The 23,698-nt window shown below is 31.9% G+C and overlaps 1 protein-coding gene across 4 annotated transcripts in view; it reads left to right on the top strand.

The window, feature by feature from the left end:
- The window catches only part of LRRC28 (leucine rich repeat containing 28), a 158,717-nt gene that overhangs the window by 109,673 nt on the left and 25,346 nt on the right, over window positions 1-23,698 (top strand). For all 4 annotated transcript variants that reach the window (XM_074295039.1, XM_074295040.1, XM_074295041.1 and 1 more), the window contains one exon: window positions 21,726-21,828. In XM_074295039.1, the coding sequence (XP_074151140.1) occupies window positions 21,726-21,828 (103 nt within the window). The remainder of the gene's footprint in view (window positions 1-21,725; window positions 21,829-23,698) is intronic.

The following is a 23,698-nucleotide window of genomic DNA, read 5'->3' as shown; positions in this document are numbered from 1 at the left end:
CTGCAAAAGAGACTGAGAAGGAGCAATCTAATAGGTAAGAGAAGAACCAGAAGAAAGTGATGTTCCAAAAACACAGAGAAAAAAGAGTTTCAAGAAGAGAATGATCAAGAGTGTCAAAAACCATTGGATTTTGAGAGGTCTCTCTGTACGCTTCCATCCCAACATTCCCAGTTCTGGAACCATAATGAAAATCCTTTTTGCTAGTGCTTCCTGAAAAAGGGGTGTCATTATTTTCCTATATAGTTCTTATAATTGTTTCTGTAACTTTCCAAATCAATCATCCCCTCCCTGGCATGTTTTATCTTCAATATAAGTACCTTGAGGAAGGATTCCAAGCTCTCTAGATTTCCCTCACATTCAGGACACATTCACACCTCAGAGTGAACATAAACTGGTGAAAAACAAAGAAGACTTGAGGCAGAACAGGGGTCCTCCTGGGATAAAACAAGCTAGCTCTGCAGAAACAGCAAGTAAGGAACCCTGAAGCTAGCTGGGTTTGGAGTCTCAGCCAGAAGAACAGGAAGTTGAATTTCCCAGGTCATGAGAGGAGTCGAGATCTGAATCTGAGACAACCTTTACTGCTTAGGAATATTAGGCCCAGTTATGCTGCAGAGGCCATGGGTGAGAACAGGGTTCAACTTCAGAAAAGGAGAATGAAGTAAGAAAAAAACAACCACTTATAAAAAAAAAAAAAAAGGCTCTTCTACCTCAAAGAGTAATGTTAAATGGCTACCTGCCCGGGAAAAATTTATAGAAGAACTCATAAAAGACTTTAAAAATCAAATAAGAGAGACTGAGGAAAACCATCCAAGAAAACAAGAAGAATTATGAAAAAAAATTAATCAACCAAAAGAAGAGATAAAGAGTCTTAAAGAAGAAAATAATTCTTTAAAAATTAGAATTGATCAAGGGGAAATTGGGAAAGCTATAAGAGACCAAAAAATAATAAAAGAAAATATAATGTGAACATATAGTACAAAATGTAAAACACAAGAAAAACAATAGATCTGGAGAACAGATTAAAAAGAAAAATATATAAAAATTGAACTACCTGAAAGCTATAACCAGAAAAAGAACCTTGACTCAATAATACAAGAAATAATTGATGAAATTTTCTTAGAGATCAGTAGGAGGATTTTAGAAAGGCCTAGAAAAAGTTCCATGAACTGATGCTAAATGAAATGAGCAGAACCAAGATTTCAATGTACATGGCAACAGCAAGATTATATGATGATCAATTCTGATGGATGTGGCTCTTTTCAACAATGAGATGATTCAGGCCAGTTACAATGATCTTGTGGTGATGAGAATCATCTACACCTCAAGAGAGAACTGTGGGAACGGAGTGTGGATCACAATATAGCATTCTAACTTTTTTTTTATTGTTGTTTGCTTGAATTTTATTTTCTTTCTCATTTTTTACAAAGAAATTTTTGATCTGATTCTTCTTGTATAGCAAGATAATTATATAAATACATGTGCCTATATTAGATTTACATATGTTTTTACCATGTTTAATATATTACATGCCATCTAGGAGAGGGAGTGGGGGGGGAATTAGAATACAAGGTATAGATAGCAAGGATCAATGGTGAAAAATTATCCTTGTCTGTTTTGGAAAAGAAAAAAAAGCTTCAATAAAAAAGGTAATAAATAAATAAATGTAACTGGAGAAAAATAGAAATATTAAATTTTTTAAAAAGAAAGTTGTTTTAGAACAGGTGGAAAAAGTAGAAATAGAAAAAAATTCACCAATTGCCACCTCAAAGAATCCTTTGTGGAAAATATATAGTAATATTACAGCCAAATTTCAAAACCCCTAGATCAAAAAGGAAATTTTATAAGAATTAAAAATAAAATTATATATACAGAAGGACTTCAACAAGGATCAGGCGTAGAAATTATTAGGGAAAAAAAAGCAGGACTAGTAATCATTGATCTTACACAAAATCAGATTTTAAAATCTACATTATATGTCAGCCATATTAATAATGTTTTAGATGCATGTTTACTGTGAGTAAATCCATATGTGTGTGTGTGTGTATGTGTATCAGTGCTTAATTATAGCCTGCTTGCAGGAAGGGGTAATGAAAGAGGGGAAAAAAGAATAAAGTTAAAAGTTTACAATGGAGAACAAAAGAATAATCTATAAGGAAGTAAAGGAAATATGGTCACTCATGAATATAATTTCTTCTATTATTATATATGCTTACTTGAAATGGAAATTTATTGTTTTGGATTTTGAATCCTCCCTAAGGTTCTGCTAAGCACATGGCAATGTTTTGTTGTTTTGTTTTTTTTATTTTCCTTTTCTGTCTTTTTATTTTTTTTATTTTTTTCTTATTTTGTATTTAGTTCAATAAATAAATTTTAAAAAAAAGAAATATGAACTCCTTGATGGAAAGTATTTTCATATGTGTATCCTGAGACAGCACAGTGCTTAATAAATGATTTTTTACTGATTTCTATATTCAACTCTAATTACTTTTTCCTAATCCTCAGTCTTCCATCTCTAGAATTTGATGATATCAGTCATCTGCATCTTCTAAATACCTAATTTGGGGGGAAGGGGTTGAGTCTGTTGGGGTTAAGTGACTTGAATCGGGTCACACAGATTTATTAAGTGTCTGAGATAGGTTTGAAGTCCTGATTTCAGGGCTCATGTTCTATCCCCAGGGCCATCTGCCCCAATATCTAAAATTTTGATGACACTGCTCACTTTTGTTTCTTTCTTATCTGACTGATCCTTCTCAGTCTCATTTGCTTGATCAACACAACCTCTCAATATGGGTTTAACTCAAAAACTCTTTTTTCTATATATTTGAACTTCCCTATTTCTGTTGAGGACACCACCTTCCTTCACACATCTAATGTCTGAAATCAGATTTAAACACAAAAATGAGCTTTTCTGATTCCATGCCCAGTGTTCTATCTGTTGCCTCACCTATCTGTCTATAGCTTTTGATTTGCCCTATTTCTCATCCTTTTTATCCCAACTCTTGCTTACACCTAACAATGACTTAGGAATTTTTCCCAAAATTTTTAGTATCCTTATTTCAGCTGGTTACAGGTCAGAGGTATCAAACTATATTGGTTATTATGCTTTCTTCTAGCCTGTCTGCAGATAGCCCTGCAATCTGTAGCCTGTAAATCTCTGCTACTTACCATCCACATACAAAGATAGAGACTTATCATAGTAATAACAGGTGTTACTTGAATGCTGTAGAACTATTCTGTAGGAATTGTTTTGCCCTACAAGATATTTTGAGAGGCCTAGGCTGCTGTTTATAGTCACCTGTAGTTTAATGATGTTTTAGTGTGGCTATTTTGCATGAAGGTGGTTCAGAATATAAGAAACCTAATTCCTAATATGGCAGGATCCTTCCTTTTCAGCAGGGAATAAAATCTACAGAATAGTTATCCTCATATTCCTTGAAGCCCTCTGCAGCTATAGTGATATATTGTTAGACTTGGAAGAAGGAAGTCTTGGTTCAAATCCTACCCCAAAAATATGTTATGGACTGAGAAAAATCACTTAATTCCTCTCTTAATATTTCTGTCTTTCTTAAAGGAAAATAATCATAATAAAACCTATTTCACAGGGTTCTTCTGAGAATCAAGTGAGATGTCTATAAAGTTCTTTGCAAAGTCCAAAACTTTTTTATAAATATGAACAATTATTATTGCTATTTAGCTGGATATGACAAGGGTTAGTAGTAGAACCACCAATGAAATATCCATATGATAGCTAACATTCTATGTCTTTTCACCCTTTCTCATCTAAATTCATTGAAGAAGTTATTTATAGTGGATACCTCTGCTTCCTGGCTTCTCACTGTCTTCTAAACATTCACCTAACTTAGTATCTCATCTTTCAATTGAAACTGCTCTTGCCAAAGTTACCAGTCAATGATCTTTTAATTTCAAAATCTAATGAACTGTTCTCAGTCCTCATCCTTCTTATTCTTTCCATAGCTTTTGATATTCTGATCATATTTTTCTCTTTTCTCTTGCTTCTTCATTACATTTCTCTTTTCTAATTCTTTTATTTCTGTGACCATTTCTTCCCAGTCTCCTTTAATCTATGTTTACTAAAAATATATGAACACCAAGGTTTTGTCCTGGATCTTCTCTTTTCTCATTATATGATCTCACTCGGTGATCCTGTCAGCTTCCATAGGTTCACTTGCCATATTTACATATGTGATTCATTGATTTATATAGAGAGATATCTACACATACATATATAACAATATATATCAAGACCTCTATTGATAAAATAGATATGAATGGAGGGAGATATGTGAATATGAATGAGAGAGCCAGAGAAAAAGAAAGGATATATATATGTATATATATATATATCTGGTCCTTATCTCTTCTGACTTTCAGGCCTACATTACCAGTTTCCTTTCAGGCAAAATTCAAATCCCTCTAAATCATTCCCTCTTAAATCCTCCCCTCCTCTCAGCTTCACTGTTTGTTAAAAGCACCACTATCCTCTCACCTACATTTGGAAACTTGATTATTCCCAATTTTTCACCCTTACTCCATTCCTCATTCTAGCTTACCACATAAATGAAATCCATTGCCAGATATTGTATTTTCTCTCTTTACAATATCCCTTATATACACAATCTTTTCTCTACTTATATAGTAACTTCTCTAGTTTAGGCCCTCCCTACCTCTTACCTAGACTTTTTATTGCAATAAATTGGTCTTGCCACTCCAGGGCATATGTCATTCAGTTGCCAAAGTTATTTTTTAATGTATAGGCAAATCTGACTTTCTCTATTCAGTTAATGCCAAATATAAAGTCTTCTGTTTTAAATTTAAGGCTTGACATAATGGGACCCTTTCCTACCTTTCCTATCTTCTTAGTCCTTACTCCCTTCCATATACCCTATTATCCAGCTACACAATTCTTGTTGTTCCTCATATACAGCACACCATTTCCAATTCTACATATTTCATTGGGTGTTTCTTATACTTGATATGCTCATCCTCTTCACCAATGTTTTCGGTATCTCTTAATTCCTTCAAACACTACCTTCTGCAAAAGGGCTTTCTTTCCCTACTGCTAGTGTTTTCCTTCTTGAGATTATCTTCCATCTATTATTTATATATCCTGTGCATACCTAGTTATTTATATTTTCTCGTTAAGAATGTTAATTTTTGAGGGAAGAAATTGTTTTTTGCTTTTCTTTGTATTTTAGGCATGTAGCTCATAGTAAGCACTTAATGAATGCTTTGGGTTTTTGAGTTTTGGCTGAGTGACTGATATACTTGGATTCCTGAAGCAAATATTGTAGATTCCTCCAAAAAAAAAAAAAAAAAAAAAAAAAAAAAGGTATTAAGTTGCCATCCCCTTCTTGAACTTATTAAATTGGTTGATATTATAAGGGCCAACATGGATTGGCCACTGATACTGATTCCTGTAGAGAGCTAAAACTCTGGAGAAATATACTTGAAACAAGGTGTTAACTCAGTGATAAGATAATGGTTCTCTAGTTCATATACATACTTAGGTACTTAGCATGGTGATGTAATGGTTCTCTAAGTTTACACATAATCAGTATGCTGTAATGATGCAATTACAATAAGGTATATAAGGGCTAACAAGGACTGGAAGATAGACATTCTATCTTTGATCATCCTCGTGGTGGCTCTCCTGCCTTCTGCACGAAGGGAGACTGGCAGACTGGCAGAATGCTGGAAAAGACTGGTTCAGACTGGGAGACTGAAGGAGACAATAAAGACTTTGGACTTAATTCCTGATGTTCCCATGGTGATTAATCTGCTGAGACCAAGGCTGGTCCCAAGGCCCTCCAGAAAGCTAGCCTGGATATTACAGATTCCTTTCTAAAACTCAACCTTAGTAAAGAATTGGAATGGAATGTAAAACACAGATACTGTCCTGAAGTTCTAGGAGAGCACATTGCTGCATATATCAGAGCTGAGTTAGAAAGACAAACATGGTTTCTTTTCCCATCTGTACTTGTTTTCATATGTTTTAAATCCATAAATTGGAACTTGTTTGGTCTTTAGAGATATTTCTATTCTCTTTTAGGAACAGATATCTGCTTTGGTCATTTGTCAGACATAACAAAGGAAAACAAGTTAGGGTTTCAAATTTATGAGTTCTTAACTATTAAAATTAATTAAATTCAATTTAAGTCTTAATTATCTGTAAATTAAGTGTATCAAACTTTAAAAATCTGCTTTTATAATAATGACTTAGTTGTGTTTTATTTTTTTAAGATCCTATAGCATTTCAGAGCACATTTTTGTTTATAGTGGTTAAAGACTTTATCAGATTGCTTGCTATTTTAGGGAAAGGGGAGGAAAAGGAAATAGGAAGAAAATTCTAACAAAAATGAATGTTGAAAACTATCTTTATGTGTAATATAAAATATTATAAAAATAAATATTATATATAACTATAAAAATTATAAAAAATAAAATAAGGTGGTTAAAGATAAATTCTTGCAAAATCATATGCAAGCCATACCCTGTAGTGAATATTTGTAATCCCTGCAACTGGGGAGGATTCAGATGGAGCTAGTGAGCCACCAGGCTAACTAAAAAAAGATGAATCAGCCTAGATTGAAAACAGAGCAGGTCACAGCCAATTACTAGTAGGATCAGACCCTTGCATTTCCAGTCTGGCTGAGATACTTCTTTTTAACCTAAAAGAATTTTGTGAGAGATATTTAAAAGGTTGTTTGTTTGTTTGTTTTTTAAGATTTTGGAAATTTGCTGTAAATTATTCTTAATTTGGTAAGAAGAAATGGGACTTGGAGAGTGTTTTATTCCCAGTGAATGAACCAATGCTTCCAACCTTTAAAATGTTTCTTGTCACTATTACTAATAGTTATGTGATATTCAGCTTTTACTTTATTTAAACTAGAATTAGAATTGATTGTATTATTATGAATATTATGTAAATTATTTTTGTCCATTGCATTGTATGATATGGTACTTTGGCTATATGTTCCATTCACTTTTTAATTTTTTATTTGAAAATGAATCTTAGAATGGTCCCTGTGTGATAAACAAAGGTTTTAGTCTGTCTAGTAGCTAGTATCCATGTTTGCTTTCCCAATATGGTGAAAAGAGCATCAGCACAGATACACAAGATCTTTTTGTTCCATCTTCAGCCATGTGGAATACATATGCCAATACCTTGAGGTTTAAAAAAATTAAAATGGAGTTTATTCAGGAATCATAGTTTTTGCTCATTTCTTAAAAAAAAAAATTCTTTGATCTGAGTCTGAAAGAAGGAAAGTGTAAATGTTTTAGACAGAATCCAAGACTAGCAGAAGCCACATGAAAAAGTTCTTTGTAGGATTAGCAGCCTTGCAGATGGACAACTTCCTGTCTTTATAAAGTTCACATGCCTAGTATTTTTCTTAATAGGGCTTTTAAAAATGTTACATGGTATCAGAACATAAAAAAATAATTGAAGGGAAAAATAAACTGTCTTAAAGTTGTTACCTGTTTTATGATGCTTTAAATTTTTTTTTAATTTAAATTAGTAAATGAATAGCCTATTCCAAAGTTAATTATGGTGACCAGAGTTTTAGGTTTTAAAAATATAAAAATATCTCATAGATTTTTCATATATGAAATGCTATTGTTTGCCAGTAGTATCAGATTGTACATTTGATTCTGTCAATTAAATGATGTCTGACAATTGCATTGACAAACAACATTATAACTAAACTAGCTTCATAATGAGACTATCTCAAAAATAATCACTACTAACCACCTATAATTAATTCTAGTCTATCTAGCAAATTGTGCTCAATTAGCTTGAATAGAATTTTCAGAACAACCAAAAATCCTAGGCTATAGTAGCTTCCCTATACTGATAGAAAGAAAGTACAAAGAAGAGAAGCATTGATGTTTTGAAAGATAAAATTGTAATCTAACCCTGACTTGTGTTTAGTGTGCCTAAGAATATAGTCATATTGTGTATTGTGATCCAGATAAGAAAAGTCAATAGATATTTAAATCACTATAAAACATTTATAAAATTCCCTTCATAATGATATTAACTAATGTATATTTTCTCTAAGGTTTGCAAAGCACTTTATATATTTTGCTATTGTTCAGTCATTTCAATCATGTCCCATTCTTTATGACTATTTGGGGTTTTCTTGGCAGCCATACCAAAGTGGTTTGCTGTTTTCTTTTCCAGCTCATTTTACAGATAAGAAAATTGAGGTAAACAGGATTAAGGGATTTGCCCAAGGTCACACAACTAGTAAGTGTCTGAGGCCAGATTTTAACTCACCTAGAGGTCTTCCTGATTTCAGGCCTAGCCCTGTATTATGAGATTTCCTGTTTTTATATGTGTGTGTGTGTGTGTGTGTGTGTGTGTGTGTGTGTGTGTGTGTGTGTGTGTGTGTGTACTAATATATCTATTTTACAGGTGGAAAAACTGAGACTGAAAGAGTTTAAAATGTCTGAAACAGGATTTCTGAGGTCTTCTTGATTCCAAATCCAGCACTCTATTACACCAGAAATGTCAAACACAACCTGTGGGTGCCAGCACTGCCTACAACATTCCTTAGTGCAGCCTGAAACAAAATGAAATGCAATTGGAAAATATTTAACAAAATAAATAAAAAATAGTTATTATTAATATATGTTTTTCTAAGTCAACATGCACCCATAAGGATCCTTTTACCTGGTTTAGTGTCCCATATTTCTATTTGAGTTTCATACCACTACATCTTAGTATACTAAGATGTGAACACAGAGGATTTCAGATAGAATATTAATTATGAAGAAATATAGAAATGAAAAAATAATTGCAAAAGTTCTTATATTGTAGTATTGTATATAGCAAAATAGATAGGGGCAGCTAGTTGGTGCAATGGATAGTTTACCAGCCTTGAAATCAGGAGGATCTGAGTTCAAATTTTGCCTCAGACACTTAATATGTGCTAATTGTGTAACCCTGGGCAAGTCATTTAACCCCAACTGCCTCACCACAAAAGCAAACAAACAAAAATGATAACCAAAAAGGTCATCTAGCCCAGCTTTTACACAAATAATGTATTTTTCCTATAATATCTTCATCGAATCTTCAACATCTACTTGAAGACATGTCTTTATTATAAATTAAATTTCCTTTGAGCTAGTTCATCTTTAAACAATTACTTGTTAGGAAACTTCTGTCTATCAAACCAAAATCTACCCCCTGTTACTTCTACTCAGTTTTCTCCTACAGAGGCAAATAAAACAAATCTTATCCCTCTCTCAAATAGCACTTTAAATATTTCAAGAATGCTTTCACATCAGGTCATATCTTTTCATTTTCAGGGTAAACATTCTTCATTTTTTTCATCCTCTTAAGGTTATTTTTAGCTTGATCACTATATTCAATGAAGATGTTATAGGGATTAGCATTAGTATCCCAATTTTTAAACAACCGCTTAAAATTTATCATTTTCATTTTCTGTCATATTAGTCAATCTGATGGTGTGAGTTGGTACCTCAGTGGTGTTTTAATTTGTATTTCTCTAATCAGTACTCATTTAGAGCATTTTTATATGATTATAGATTGTTTTTATTTCTTCTTTTTAAAGCTGTTTATAATCTTTGACATTTTATCATTCAGAGAATAATTTAACTTCTTATAAATTTGACCTAGCTCTCTTTATATTTGATAAATGAGACTTTTATCAGAGACAGTGTTGCTGCAAAAATTTAATGCATTCCTTCTAATCTTGCTTTTTGTGTGTGAAAAGATATTTAAATTTGATATAATAAAAATTATCCATTTTATATTTCAAAATGCTTTCTATTTTCATATGGCTAGAAATAGTTTCATTTTCTTCATCTGAAAATTGTCTGTTCATATCCTTTGACCATTCATCAATTGGAGAATGGCTTGATTTCTTATAAAGTTGAGTCAATTCTCTATATATTTTGAAATGAGACCTTTATCAGAATCTTTGACTGTAAAAATGTTTTTCTAGTTGATTGCTTCCCTTCTAATCTTGTCTGCATTAGTTTTGTTTGTGCAAAAACTTTTTAACTTGATATAATCAAAATGTTCTATTTTGTGATCAATAATGATCTCTAGTTCTTCTTTGGTCACAAATTCTTTACTCCTCCACAGGTCTGAGAGGTAAACTATCCTGTGTTCTTCTCATTTATTTATAATATCATTCTTTATGCTAGGTCATTACCCATTTTGACCATACCTTGGTATATGGTGTTAGGTGTGGGTCAATGCCTAGTTTCTGCCATGCTAGTTTTCAATTTTCCCAGCAGTTTTTGTCAAATAGTGAATTCTTACCCCAAAAGCTAGGGTTTGGGGTTTCTCAAACACTAGATTGCTATAGTTATTAACTATTTTGTCTTGTTGATCTCTTCAACAAAGAGATGAACCAAATCAGTTCCATTTGTTCAATAATGAATAGAACCAGCTACACCCAGTGAAAGAACTCTGGGAAATGAGTGTGAACCACACAGTTTTGTCAAATATTGAATTCTTGTCCTAGAAGCTGAGGTCCTTGGATTTGTCAAATACCAGATAACTATTATTATTTACTACCTCTTTATGGTCTATCTAATCTATTCCCAGATCCACCACTCTGTTTCTTTGTCAATCAGATAGTTTTGATAATTGTCACTTTATAATATAGTTTGAGATCTGGTAGGGCTAGGCTACTTTCCCTTGTGTTTTTTTTTTTAATTAATTCCTTTGATATTTTGGTCTTCCAAATGAATCTTAACATTTCTCTTCTAGTTCTATAAAATAATTTTTGGTAGTTTGATTAGTATAATATTGAATGAATAAATTAATTTATGTAGAATTGTGATTTTTATTATATTGGCTTGGGCTACTCATGGGCAGTAGATATTTTTCCAATTGTTTAGATTTGACTTTATTTGTGTGAAAAGTGTTTTATAATTGTGTTCACGTAGTTCTTGGGTTTGTCTTAGCAGATAGACTTTCAAATATTTTATTTTGTTTACAGTTATATAAAAATTAATTTCTCTCCAAATTAAGATAACTCTGAGGTATTAGAGGTATCTCAACTCTCAGGTAACACACCTCTCAGACTGGCCAAGATGACAGGAAAAGATAATGATAAATATTTGAGAAAATGTGGGAAAATTGGGTCAATAATATATTGTTGGTGGAGTTGTGAACTGATCTACCCATTCTGGAGAACAATTTGGAACTATGTCCCAAAGGCTATCAAAATGTGCATACTCTTTGATCCAGCAGTGTTTCTAGTAGGCTTATATCCCAAAGAGATCATAAAAAAGGAAAAGGAATTCACATGTGCAAATATATTTGTAGCAGTCCTTTTTGTGATGGCAAGGAACTAGATACTGAATGGATAGAGAATGACTCAATAAGTTATGGTATATGAATGTTATGGAATATTATTGTTCTATAAGAAATGATCAGCAGAACGAAGCAGCAAAGAAAGACTTTGAGAGACTTACATGAACTGTTGCTAAGTAAAGTGAGTAAAACCAAGAGAACATTGTACTCAGCAATAACAAAATTATGTAACAATCAATTCTGATGGGCGTGGCTCTTTTCAACAATTAGGTGATTCAGACCAATTCCAATAGACTTGTGATGGAGAGATACATCTGGAAGCAGAATGAGGACTGTGGGGACTGAATGTGAATCCCAGCAATAGTATTTTCACTTTTTTTGTTATTGTTTGCTTGATTTTTGTTTTCTTTCTCATTTTTTTCCTTTTTGATCTGATTTTTTTTGTGTAGCAAGAATTACATATATTTAACATGTATTGAATTACTATCTAGAGGGGGTGGAGGGAAGAGGAGAGAAATATTTGGAACACAAGGTTTTGCAAGGGTGAATATTAAACTATTTTTACATACATTTTGAAAATAAAAAACTATTATTTAAAAATAATAAAATATTATTATTTAAAAATAATAAAAATGAATTTCTCCTATTTCTTGCAGCTGAGCTTTGTTGGCAATCTCTAAAAATGTTGATGATTTATGTAGGTTTGTTTTATATTCTGCAACTCTTCTAAAGTTAATAATTCTAACTAGTATTTTAATTGATTTCCTAGGATTCTCTAAGTGTACCATCATATTATCTGCAGAGTGATAGTTTTGTTTTCTCATTGCTTATGCTAATTCCTTTGATTTCTCTTCCTTATTTTATTGCTATAACTAATATTTGTAGTACAGTATTGAATAATAGTGGTGATGGCATCATCTTTTATTAAATTCCTGATCTTATTGAAAAGCTTCTAGCTTATCTCCATTAAAGATGTTTGTGGGTAGTTCCAGATAGATACTACTTATCATTTTAAGGAAAGCTTCATTTATTTCTATATTCTCTACAGTTTTTAATAGAAATTGATGTTGTATTTTGTCAAAAGCTTTTTCAGTGATTTCCATTGTTATTGGTAGAGTCAATTATAGTAATAATTTTTCTAATATTGAACAAGCTTTGCATACCTGGTGTAAATTCTCCTTATTTAGTATGTAACCTTGGTGATATATTGGTATAATCTCCTTGCTAGTATTTTATTTAAACTTTCTGCATAAATGTTCATTAGGAAAATTGGTCCAAAGGTTTCTTCTCTGTTCTTGCTGTTCCTAGTTTAGGTATCAAAACCATGTTTGTGTCACAAAGATAATGTGGTAAAATTATTTCTTCATCTATTTTCCAAATAGTTTATATGATATTGAGAGTAATTATTCCTTAAATGTTTGATAAAATTCACTTGTGAATCCATCAAGCCCAGGAGATTTTTTTCTTAAGTTATTAGTTGATAGTTTGTTCAATTTATTTTTTCTAATATAGAATTATTTAAATATTTTATTTCCTCATCTTTTAATCTGAGCACTTTACATTATTGTAAATATTCATCCATTTCATTTAGATTGTCAAATTATTATACATTTGGGCAAAAATAACTCCCAATTATTGCTTTAATTTGTTCTTCATTGGTAGTAAATTTAGCCTTTTCATTTTTGATACTGGCAGTTTGATGAGTTTTTTTTTAATCAAATTCACCAGTTATTGATCTATTTTATTGATTTTTAATATTAATTTTATTTATTAGTTCAATCATTTTCTTGCTTTCAGTAATCTTTCCTTTGATTTTCAGGATTTTCAATTTAGTATTTAGTTGGGAATTAGTTTGCTCTTTTTCTAGGTTTTTTTTGTTGTTGTTGTTTTGTTTTGTAATTCCATGCCCAATTCATTGATTTGATCTTTTCCTAGTTTATTCATGTAAGAATTAGAGATTTTGATTTCCCCTAAGTAATGCTTTGGCTGCATCTCATAAGTTTTGGTATATTGTCTCATTGTTTTCATTCTCTTCAATGAAATTAATGATTGTTTCAATTATATTTTGTTTGACCCATTCATTCTTTAGAATCAGATTATTTAGCTTCTAATTCATTTTAATCTATCTTTGTGTGGCACTTTATTAAATGTAATTTTATTGCATCATGATCTGAAAAGGATGCATTTAACATTTTTGCCTTTCTGCAATCGATTATGATATTTTAATGCCTAATATATGGTTAATTTTGGGGTAGGTCCACTGAGAAAAAGTATATTCCTTTCTATCCCCATTCAGTTTTCTCCAGAGTTCTATCATATATAACTTTTCTAAAAATCCATTCACTTCCTTTACTTCTTTCTTTGTTTATTTTGTGGTTAGATTCTGGTTCTGAGATGAAAAAGTTGAGATTACCCACTAGAATAGTTTTAATGTCTATTTCCTTCTGTAACACTTAATTTTTTCCTTTAGAAATTTGGATACTGAAAACTGAGAAAGAAAACTATAGACCAATCTCCTTAATGAATATTGATGCTAAAATTTTAAATAAGATATTAGCAAAAAGACTTCAGAAAATCATTCCCAGAATAATACATTATGATCAAGTAGGATTTATATCAGGAATGCAGGGCTGGTTTAATATTAGGAAAACTATTAATATAATTGACCATATTAATAAACAAATTAATAAAAACCATATGATCATCTCAATAGATGCAGAAAAAGCATTTGATGAAATAAAACATCCATTCCTACTAAAAACGCTCGAGAGTATAGGAATAAATGGACTATTCCTTAGAATAGTCAGGAGCATATATTTAAGACCGTCAGTAAGCATAATATATAATGGAGATAAACTGGAACCTTTCCCAGTAAGATCAGGACTGAAACAATGTTACCTACTATCATCATTACTATTCAATATTGTATTAGAAATGCTAGCCTCCGCAATAAGAGTCGAGAAAGAGATTAAAGGAATAAGAGTAGGTAATGAGGAAATCAAACTGTCACTCTTTGCAAATGATATGATGGTATACTTAGAAAACCCCAGAGATTCTAATAAAAAGTTATTAGAAATAATTCACAACTTTAGCAAAGTTGCTGGATTCAAAATAAATCCACGTAAATCCTCAGCATTTTTATACATCAGCAACAAAATGCAACTGCAAGCGATACAAAGAGAAATTCCATTCAAAACAAATGTTGAGAGTATAAAATATTTGGGAATCCATCTACCAAAGAAAAGTCAGGAATTATATGAGCAAAATTACAAAACACTTGCCACAAAAATAAAGTCAGATTTAAATAATTGGAAAGACATTCAGTGCTTGTGGATAGGCCAAGTGAATATAATAAAGATGACAGCTCCCCAAACTAATCTGTTTATTAGTGCTATACCAATCAGACTCCCAAGAAACTATTTTAATGACCTAGGGAAAATAACAACAAAATTCATATGGAAGAATAAAAGGTCGAGAATTTCAATGGAATTAATGAAAAAAAAAAAAAGTCAGATGAAGGTGGTCTAGAGTACCTGATCTAAAGCTATGTTATAAAGCAGCAGTCACCAAAACCATTTGGTATTGGCTAAGAAATAGACCAGTCAATCAGTGGAACAGATTAGATACACAGGACAAAATAGGATACAACTATAGCAATCTAGTGTTTGACAAACCCAAAGATACCAACATTTGGGATAAAAATTCATTATTTGGAAAAAACTATTGGGAAAACTGGAAATTAGTATGGCAGAAATTAGACATGGACCTACACTTAACACCATATACCAAGATACGATCAAAATGGGTCCATGATTTAGGCATAAAGAATGAGATCATAAATAGATTAGAGGAACAGAGGATAGTCTACCTCTCAGACCTGTGGAGGAGGAAGGAATTTATGACCATAGGAGAACTAGAGATCATTATTAATCACAAAATAGAAGATTTTGATTACATCAAATTAAAAAGCTTCTGTATAAACAAAACTAATGCAAACAAGATTAGAAGGGAAGTAACAAATTGGGAAAATATTTTTACAGTTAAAGGTTCTGATAAAGGCCTCATTTCCAAAATATATAGAGAATTGATCCTAATTTATAAGAAATCAAACCATTCTCCAATTAATAAATGGTCATAGGATATGAATAGACAATTTTCAGATGATGAAATTGAAACTATGTCCACTCATATGAAAGTGTTCCAAATCACTACTGATCAGAGAAATGAAAATTAAGACAACTCTGAGATACTACTACACACCTGTCAGATTGACTAAGATGCCAGGAACAAATAATGAAGAATGTTGGAGGGGATGTGGGAAAACTGGGACACTAATGCATTGTTGGTGGAGTTGTGAAAGGATCCAGTCATTCTGGAGAGCAATTTGGAACTATGCCCAAAAAGTTATCAAACTGTGCATACCCTTTGATCCAGCAGTGCTACTACTGGGCTTATATCCCAAAGAAATACTGAGGAGGGGAAAGAGACCTGTGTGTGCCAAAATGTTTGTAGCAGCTCTTTTCGTAGTGGCTAGAAACTGGAAAATGAATGGATGTCAATCAATTGGAGAATGGTTGGGTAAATTATGGTATATGAATGTTATGGAATATTATTGCTCTGTAAGAAATGACCAGCAGGATGAATACAGAGAGGTTTGGAGAGACTTACATGAACTGATGCTGAGTGAAATGAGCAGAACCAGAAGATCACTATACACTTCAACAACAATACTGTATGAGGACGTATTCTGATGGAAGTGGATATCTTCAACATAAAGAAGATCCAACTCACTTCCAGTTGATCAGTGATGGACAGAAACAGCTACATCCAGAGAAAGAACACTGGGAATTGAATGTAAACTATTAGCACTACTGTCTTTCTACCCAGGTTACTTATACCTTCGGAATCCAATTCTTAACGTGCAACAAGAAAATTGGATTTACACACATATATTGTACCTAGGTTATACTGTAACACATTTAATATGTATGGGATTGCCTGTTATCTAGGCAAGGGAGCAGAGGAAGGGAGGGGAAAATTTGGAAAAATGAATACAAGGGATAATTCTATAAAAAAAATTACTCATGCATATGTACTGTCAAAAAAATTTATAATTATAAAATTAATTTTAAAAAAATAAATTTGGATACTTTACCATTTGGTGTATATATGTTAATATTGATATTATTTCATTACTTATGGTATCTTTTAGCAAGACATAATTTCTTTCTCTGTCTCTTTTAATTAAATCTGTTTTTACTTTTGCTTTCTCTGAGATCATGATTATTATTCCTGCTTATTTTTTTTAATATATATTCTGGTCCAGCCTTTTACCTTTACTCTTTGTGTATGTCTCTACTTCAGATGTGTTTCTTATAAACAACATGTTGTAAGATGCTATTTTGGTTTCTTTTTTTTTAATCTACTCTGCTACTTCTCTTTAATGGGTGATTTCATCCCATTGACATTCACAGTTATGATTACTATGTATTTCCTTCTATCCTGTTTTTTCCACCTGTTTATACTTCTTTCTCTTTCCTTTCATTCTGTCCCTCCTTACCAATATTTTACTTCTGACCATTTCTTCCCTCAATCTGCCCTCCCTTCAATTAGCCCCCCCCCAATTTGTGTCCCTTTTCTTTCTTACTTCCCTATAAGGTAAGATAGACTTCTATATCCAACAAAGTATACATGTTATTATCTGAGCCAGATATGATGCAAAATAAGATTCAATTAATGCTTACCTTATTCTTCTTTCCCTCCACCATAATTGATCTTTCACATCTCTTCATGTTATATAATTTACTGTGTTCTGTCTCTTCCTTTAGTGCAGTTTTTTCTCACCCCTTAATTTATTTTATCTCATCAGCGTCAACTTATGCCCACACCCTCTGTCTAAATATACTAACTGTCCTAATAGAGATAGAGTCCTTAAGTATTATTTTTTCATGTCAGGATAGAAACAGTTTAATATTATTAAACATGTTTGTTTTTCTTTCATGTTTACCTTTTTTATACTTCTCTGGAGTCTAATGTTTGAAATTTGAATTTTTTGTTTTGCTCTGGTCACTTCATCAGGAATGTTTTAAAGGCCCCTATTTCATTGAGTATCCATTTTTCCCTTGAAAGATTATGCTCAGTTTTGTTGGGTGGTTCCTTTTTAGTTGAATTCCAAACTCCTTTGTATACTGGAATAAGCTTTCTGCTCTTTTAAAGTAGAAGCTACTATCATTGTGGTGGCCAGAAACTGGAAACTACATGGATGCCCATCAATTGGAGATTGGCTGAATAAATTGTGGTATATGAATATTATGGAATATAATTGTTCTGTAAGAAATGGCCAACAGGATGATTTCAGAAAGGCTTGGAGACACTTATATGAACTGATGCTGAATGAAATGAGCAGGACCAGGAGATCATTGTATACTCTTCAACAACAATACTATATGATGATCAATTCTGATGGATGTGGCCATTTTCAACAATGAGATGAACCAAATCAGTTCCAATAGAACAATAATGAACTGAACCAACTACACCCAGCAAAAGAACTCTGGGAGATGACTTTGAACCACTACATAGAATTCCCAATCCCTCTATTTTTGCCTGCCTGCATTTTGGATTTCTTTAACAGGCTAATTGTACACTATTTCAAAGTCCGATTCTTTTTGTACAGCAAAACAATTGTTTGGACATGTATACACATATTGTATTTAATTTATACTTTAACATATTTAACATGTATTAGTCAACCTGCCATCTTGGGGGGGGGGGAGGAGGGGAAAAATTAGAACAAAAGGTTTGGCAATTGTCAATGTTGTAAATTACCCATGCATATATCTGGTAAATAAAAACTATTAAAATAAAAATAAATAAAGTAGAAGCTACTAAATCCTACCTAATCCTGGCTGTGATTCCTGATTTATTTCTTTTTGAATGTTTTCAGTATTTTTTCTTTGATTTGGCAGTTCTGGAATTTGGCTATAATATTCCTGGGAGCTTTCATTTTGGTATCAATTTTAGGAGGTAATCAGTAGATTGTTTCAATTACTATTTCACCCTTGGTTCTAAAATATGAGAACAGTTTTCCTTGAAAATTTCTTGAAAGATGTTATCCATGCTCTTTTTTTTTTCCTTAACCATGGCTTTCAAGTACACTAATTCTTAAATTATCTCTCATAGATTTATTTTCCAAGTCAGTAAATTTTACATTTTCTTGGCTTCCACTTACCCAGTTGTAATTTTTTTTTCCTGAGACAATTGGAGTTAAGTGGCTTGTCTAGGGTCACACAGCTAGGAAGTGTTAAGTATCTGAGACCAGATTTGAACTCAGGTCCTCATGACTTCAGGGGCAGCTAGGTGACACAGTGGATAGAGCACTAGCCCTGAAGTCAGGAGAACCTGAGTTCAAATTTGGTCTCAGACACTTAATACTTCCTAGTTGTGTGACCCTAGGCAAGTTACTTAACCCCAATTGCCTCAGCAAAAATAAACAAACAAATAAATAAGCAATTAAATAAATAAATGAAAAGAAATTACTTTATTCATTGAACTGTCGTATTTCTTTTCCATTTGGCCAATTTTGTTTTTTAAAGAGATGTTTTCTTCATTGAATTTTTGTACATCTTATCCCACTTTTTTGTGTTTCCTTTATCAAATTGTTAACTTCTTTTTTATAATACACTTGTATAAATCTTATTTTTTTTCCTATCTCTCTTATTTGATCTTTAAAATCCCTTTTGGGCCTGAGAACTATTTCTATTTCTCTTTGAGGCTTCACAGTGTTTTGGCATTGTTATCCTCTCCTGAGTTTATGTTTTGATTTTCCCTGTCACCATAGTAACTTTCTATGGTCAGGATTATTTATTTTTTTTGTTTGTTTTTCTCATTTTTCAAAGTCTGTTTCTTGACTTTTAAAATTAAACTCTGTTTCTGGGTTATAGGGGGCACTTCCCCAAGCTGCTTTTTTTAAATTTATTTTTTAAAATTCTCAATAGTATTTTATTTTTCCAAATGCACATATTAATTTTTCCATATCCCCTCCCTCCAACTTTTGTCATTCTCCTTTTCTTCCATATTAGCCAATCTAATTGATGTGAATGAGTACTTCAAAATTGTTTCAATGTGCATTTCTCCAATCATTTTTTAATATGGCTATATATAGCTTTGATTATTTCATCTGAAAGCTTTATATCGATTGACTATCAACTGGGGAATAGCTCTTATTTTTACAAATTTGACTCATTTCTCTGTACTTTTGAGAAATGAGACCTTTATCATAGAAACTTGCCTCAAAATTTTTTTTCACAGTTATGATTGCTAACTTATTTTCCTCATACTATGTCTCTCCTGTTTATTCTATTCTTTCTTGCCTTTCACCCTGTCCCTCCTCAAAAGTGTTTTGTATTGACTAATACCTCCACACTTTCCCCCTTTTCATATTTTTAAGATTTCCATTTTTGAGGGGTAAATTTTGAGAAGTAAATATATATTTTCAAACCACACTACTATTAACCAAAGGTAACAATTCCACAAAATATGGGTAGTAATTTGATTTGTTACAAAAGAAAGAAACATGCATGTGGGAACTTCTTATGACAAAAATCCCACCCTGTAGACCAGGGGTGCTCAAACTACGGCCCTCGAGCCAGATGCAGTGAGCTGAGGATGTTTATGAGGCCCACTGGGTTATGGCAAATGAGCTGAGGGGCGGAGACAGAGTGTGAGTTTTTGTTTTTACTATAGTCTGCCCCTCCCACAGTCTGAGGGACAGTGAACTGGCCCCCTATTTAAAAATTTTGAGGACCACTGCTGTAGACAATGACTTGTATATTGATGGGGTGCCACAAAAAAGAGAGGTCACACAAAATCTCATTAGCTTTTTTGGCTCCTGTATCACCCAGTCAATCTGCAGTAGACTAAAAATCTTTAGGTATTTTTCAGATAAATTGCTTTCTACCTACACCATTTCTAATATTGTATTATGAAACTGATTATTTTAATCTATATATGAGATTTTGCTTTAGACACATTAACTTTCATCTAAGATTTGGCCCACTAATCTAAGTTCTCAAAGTCATTTTGAATCCTAAATCCATTATCTGTAATCTCTCTCTCCCAGATTTCTGCCATCTGCAAATTTTATGTCTACATTTTTTAAACTACGTGATAAAACTATGAAGTAATAGAGGACTAAGGACAGATCTCTTGGCACTCTACTAGAAATAATCTTTCAAGATGACATCATACCTTATTAATGACTTTGGATCCTGCCATTCAACCAGTTCCAAAACCACTAAACAGTATTATTTACTTAACCCACCCCTCTTCATCTAGTCCAACATGACATTTTTAATGAAGCCATGCTGGTATTTCATCATGCATTGCTTCTTTTTCTAGATATTCATTAACTATTTAGAATTTTGCCCAGAATCATTATCAGACTTAGATTATATAATCCATTCACTTAAGAAACAATAATGTACATAGTAAGTACAACAAAGAAAACAGAACCCCAGTAGAATCTTTTATCTATCCTATCCTTTTTGAACAAAATAAATCCTTTTAGCATCATATTCCAATTTTATGTCCTTAAGTTTTCATATGGTTTTTATATTTCATATGGTTTTATTATTGTCAATGGCACAAAAAAGGGAGTGATAAAAAAGGACACTGGATTAGGAAGTCAGGAAAGATCTACTTTCCAGTTTTATTTTTGACAGGTATTAGCTTTGTGATCAAGGACAATTCATTTAACCTTTTTGAGCATCAGTTGCCTTGCCTAAAAAAAAATGTTCATAAGATATATGTAAAATACTTTGCAAACCTTAAAGTAATTTATTATTATTATTATTGGTAGAATATAAACTGTTTGAGGGTAGATAGAGTCTTTCATTTTTATCTTTGCGTCCTTAATGTCTAAGTCGGTTCCTTTCATAATCTGGAATAAAGGTACATTTTAATAGCATTTACTCAGTTTTGTATTAAATCTTATTTGGTATTTGTCTTTTGTCATTAAAAGAGAAAAATAATGACAGCATTTAGAGGCCTTACCATTTAGTCCAAGTCTCCTGTTTACAGAAACTCACAAAGGTTATAGGACTTGCTCAGGGTCTTGCTCTATGTAAATGACAGGACCAGGATTCAGGATCATAGATTGGAAGGGAGAAGGGGACATGAAGGCCTTCTAATATGGCACCTTTGTTTTATATAGGAAGAAACAGAAAAATGTTAGTATAATATGCACAAAACTACATAAGTCATAAGGGGCACAGTGGGAGATGATTGCAATTATTCTGACTCTAAGTCTAGTATTCTTTTCACTATTCCTTCCTAAGGAAAGTCTAGATCCAGTCTTCCTTTCATCACACTAGAGATACCACTCTTATCATATCTTTTTTTGGCTCAGATTTAGGTCGATCTCGAGAACTACAATATGTATATGTGGATAACAACATTCACCTGAAAGGCCTGCCTTCCTATTTGTATAATAAGGTCATCGGTTGCAGTGGGTAAGATTAATTTCATATTTTATATGATAATTTAGCTTTTATGGGTAATTTTGTTTCTGCTTTATTAATCAATAAATGTATAACTCCAAAAATCTCTGCTATTGATAAATATGATGAGATGTTTTTCATCAGTATAATAAAAGATAGTTAAAAACAAACAAACAAAAAAGAATAGAATTTCATATGTAAACATTTTATAGTATTAAACATTTGGCTTAGATGTTAGCCTATTTAGAATATCTCCTGGACAAAAGAAAATAATTTCAGATTACCACAAATTCACAAACTCACTGAATTTAGAAAATCCAGCATGAATTTATAATTTTCTTCCTGTGCAATACTGCAGAGTATCTTTACAACAATCGATAGTATATTGTCTAGTACCATATGTGCTGGAACCATTTTAAAATTAACATGTCTAATATTGCCCCAATACAGAACTTCATTCTAAGAAGCCAGAATGATCATCAGCTAGCTACCTAGGATCAAAATTAGTGCCTTTTGGTAAAACAACAAAAAAAGTGTATTGCTAATCAGGTTTGGGGAAAAAAAATTTCTTCAATCTTGGCACTGAAGGAAAAATCAACAATGTCCATACTTGATTCTATTAACTTTAGTTCCTCTCACATGCATACCATAGTGGTCTTACTATCATCTATTCAAGTCTGAACAAGCCATTTATTCCTCACTTGATCAGTGTGTATGACTAACCTACAATTTAAATCTCCCAAAATACTAGATATTGTGTAAATAGGGAAGTATGAGAAAGTCTTTTTGAAGAGGTAGGTTAGATATTTGTATTTAAATATTGTATGTTAGATGGGAATTTCATGTTATGTGTTGTCCATTTGTATAGCAACTATGTGAGTGTTATCTTTATTTTTGTGCTAGAAATTAAGGACATGGAAAAATAGCATAGTTCAAATTTGTCAATTTACCCAAAGCTAATATAATGTTAGTAAGTGAAACAAAGAATTTTTAGAATCTTGATTTCAGAATATGGTTCAAAAATACAGAATTACCTAATTCATAATTAGACACAAGTTAATTGCAAATGGTTGATTTGGAATGTATTACTTTTGTAGTATGTTTTCTATTTTTAAAAAATTGTAGTACATTATATTAATTTTTTATTATTTTTATGTTATAATATTGACTAGAAATTAAAATGTTAGAGCATTTGCATAATATAAAAATAGATAATGAAATTGATCATCTAAAGATCATTTTTCCAGTTGTCTGTTTATATAAAGAAAGAATATAAGCATCTATTTTTTTTACATGGAAAATAAACAATTGTAATTGTTGGATTTTAGAAAATGTCTTGCTTAAGTGAATTTTATATATTAAATTTTTATCATTCCAACATATCTTTATATTCTTGATGTAATAAACCCTATAGTTTCTTGAGAGTTATGTTAGCAAAATATGAGCTCTGGTAGGGATTTTACAGCTAGAAAGTCTTCAACTGTCAACTCAACAATTTGCCTTTTGTCCAAGGAGAAGGTAGCCCAAATAGAAAGGTTTGTCATCAGGTTCGGTGTGTGGTAATTATTTTTTGTTATTTAACTACAGCCAATTCTCAGAAACTACATATTAAATTATAAAGGAGCTGTGATCTATGCCAGAGAAGGAGTATACTGAAAAAGTGGATTCTGGAAATATTTTAAAAGTTTATTATCCTCATAAACAATATACTCATGTAGCACTTTACAATTTACAAAATGTATTATGTGTAGTCTGTAAGCTTATTTAATGATCTTAACAACCCATAAGGGGGGGTAATATGTCATTATCTTCATTTTATAAGTCAGAAAACTGAGAATTTAAAAAATGTTGTTGTTGTTCATGATTAGACCATTAATAATTG

The sequence above is a fragment of the Sminthopsis crassicaudata genome, chromosome 2, assembly GCF_048593235.1.
Source record: "Sminthopsis crassicaudata isolate SCR6 chromosome 2, ASM4859323v1, whole genome shotgun sequence".
Classification (NCBI taxonomy): domain Eukaryota; kingdom Metazoa; phylum Chordata; class Mammalia; order Dasyuromorphia; family Dasyuridae; genus Sminthopsis; species Sminthopsis crassicaudata.
Note: the sequence above shows the minus strand (reverse complement) of the source record. Positions and strands in the feature narration are given on the sequence as shown.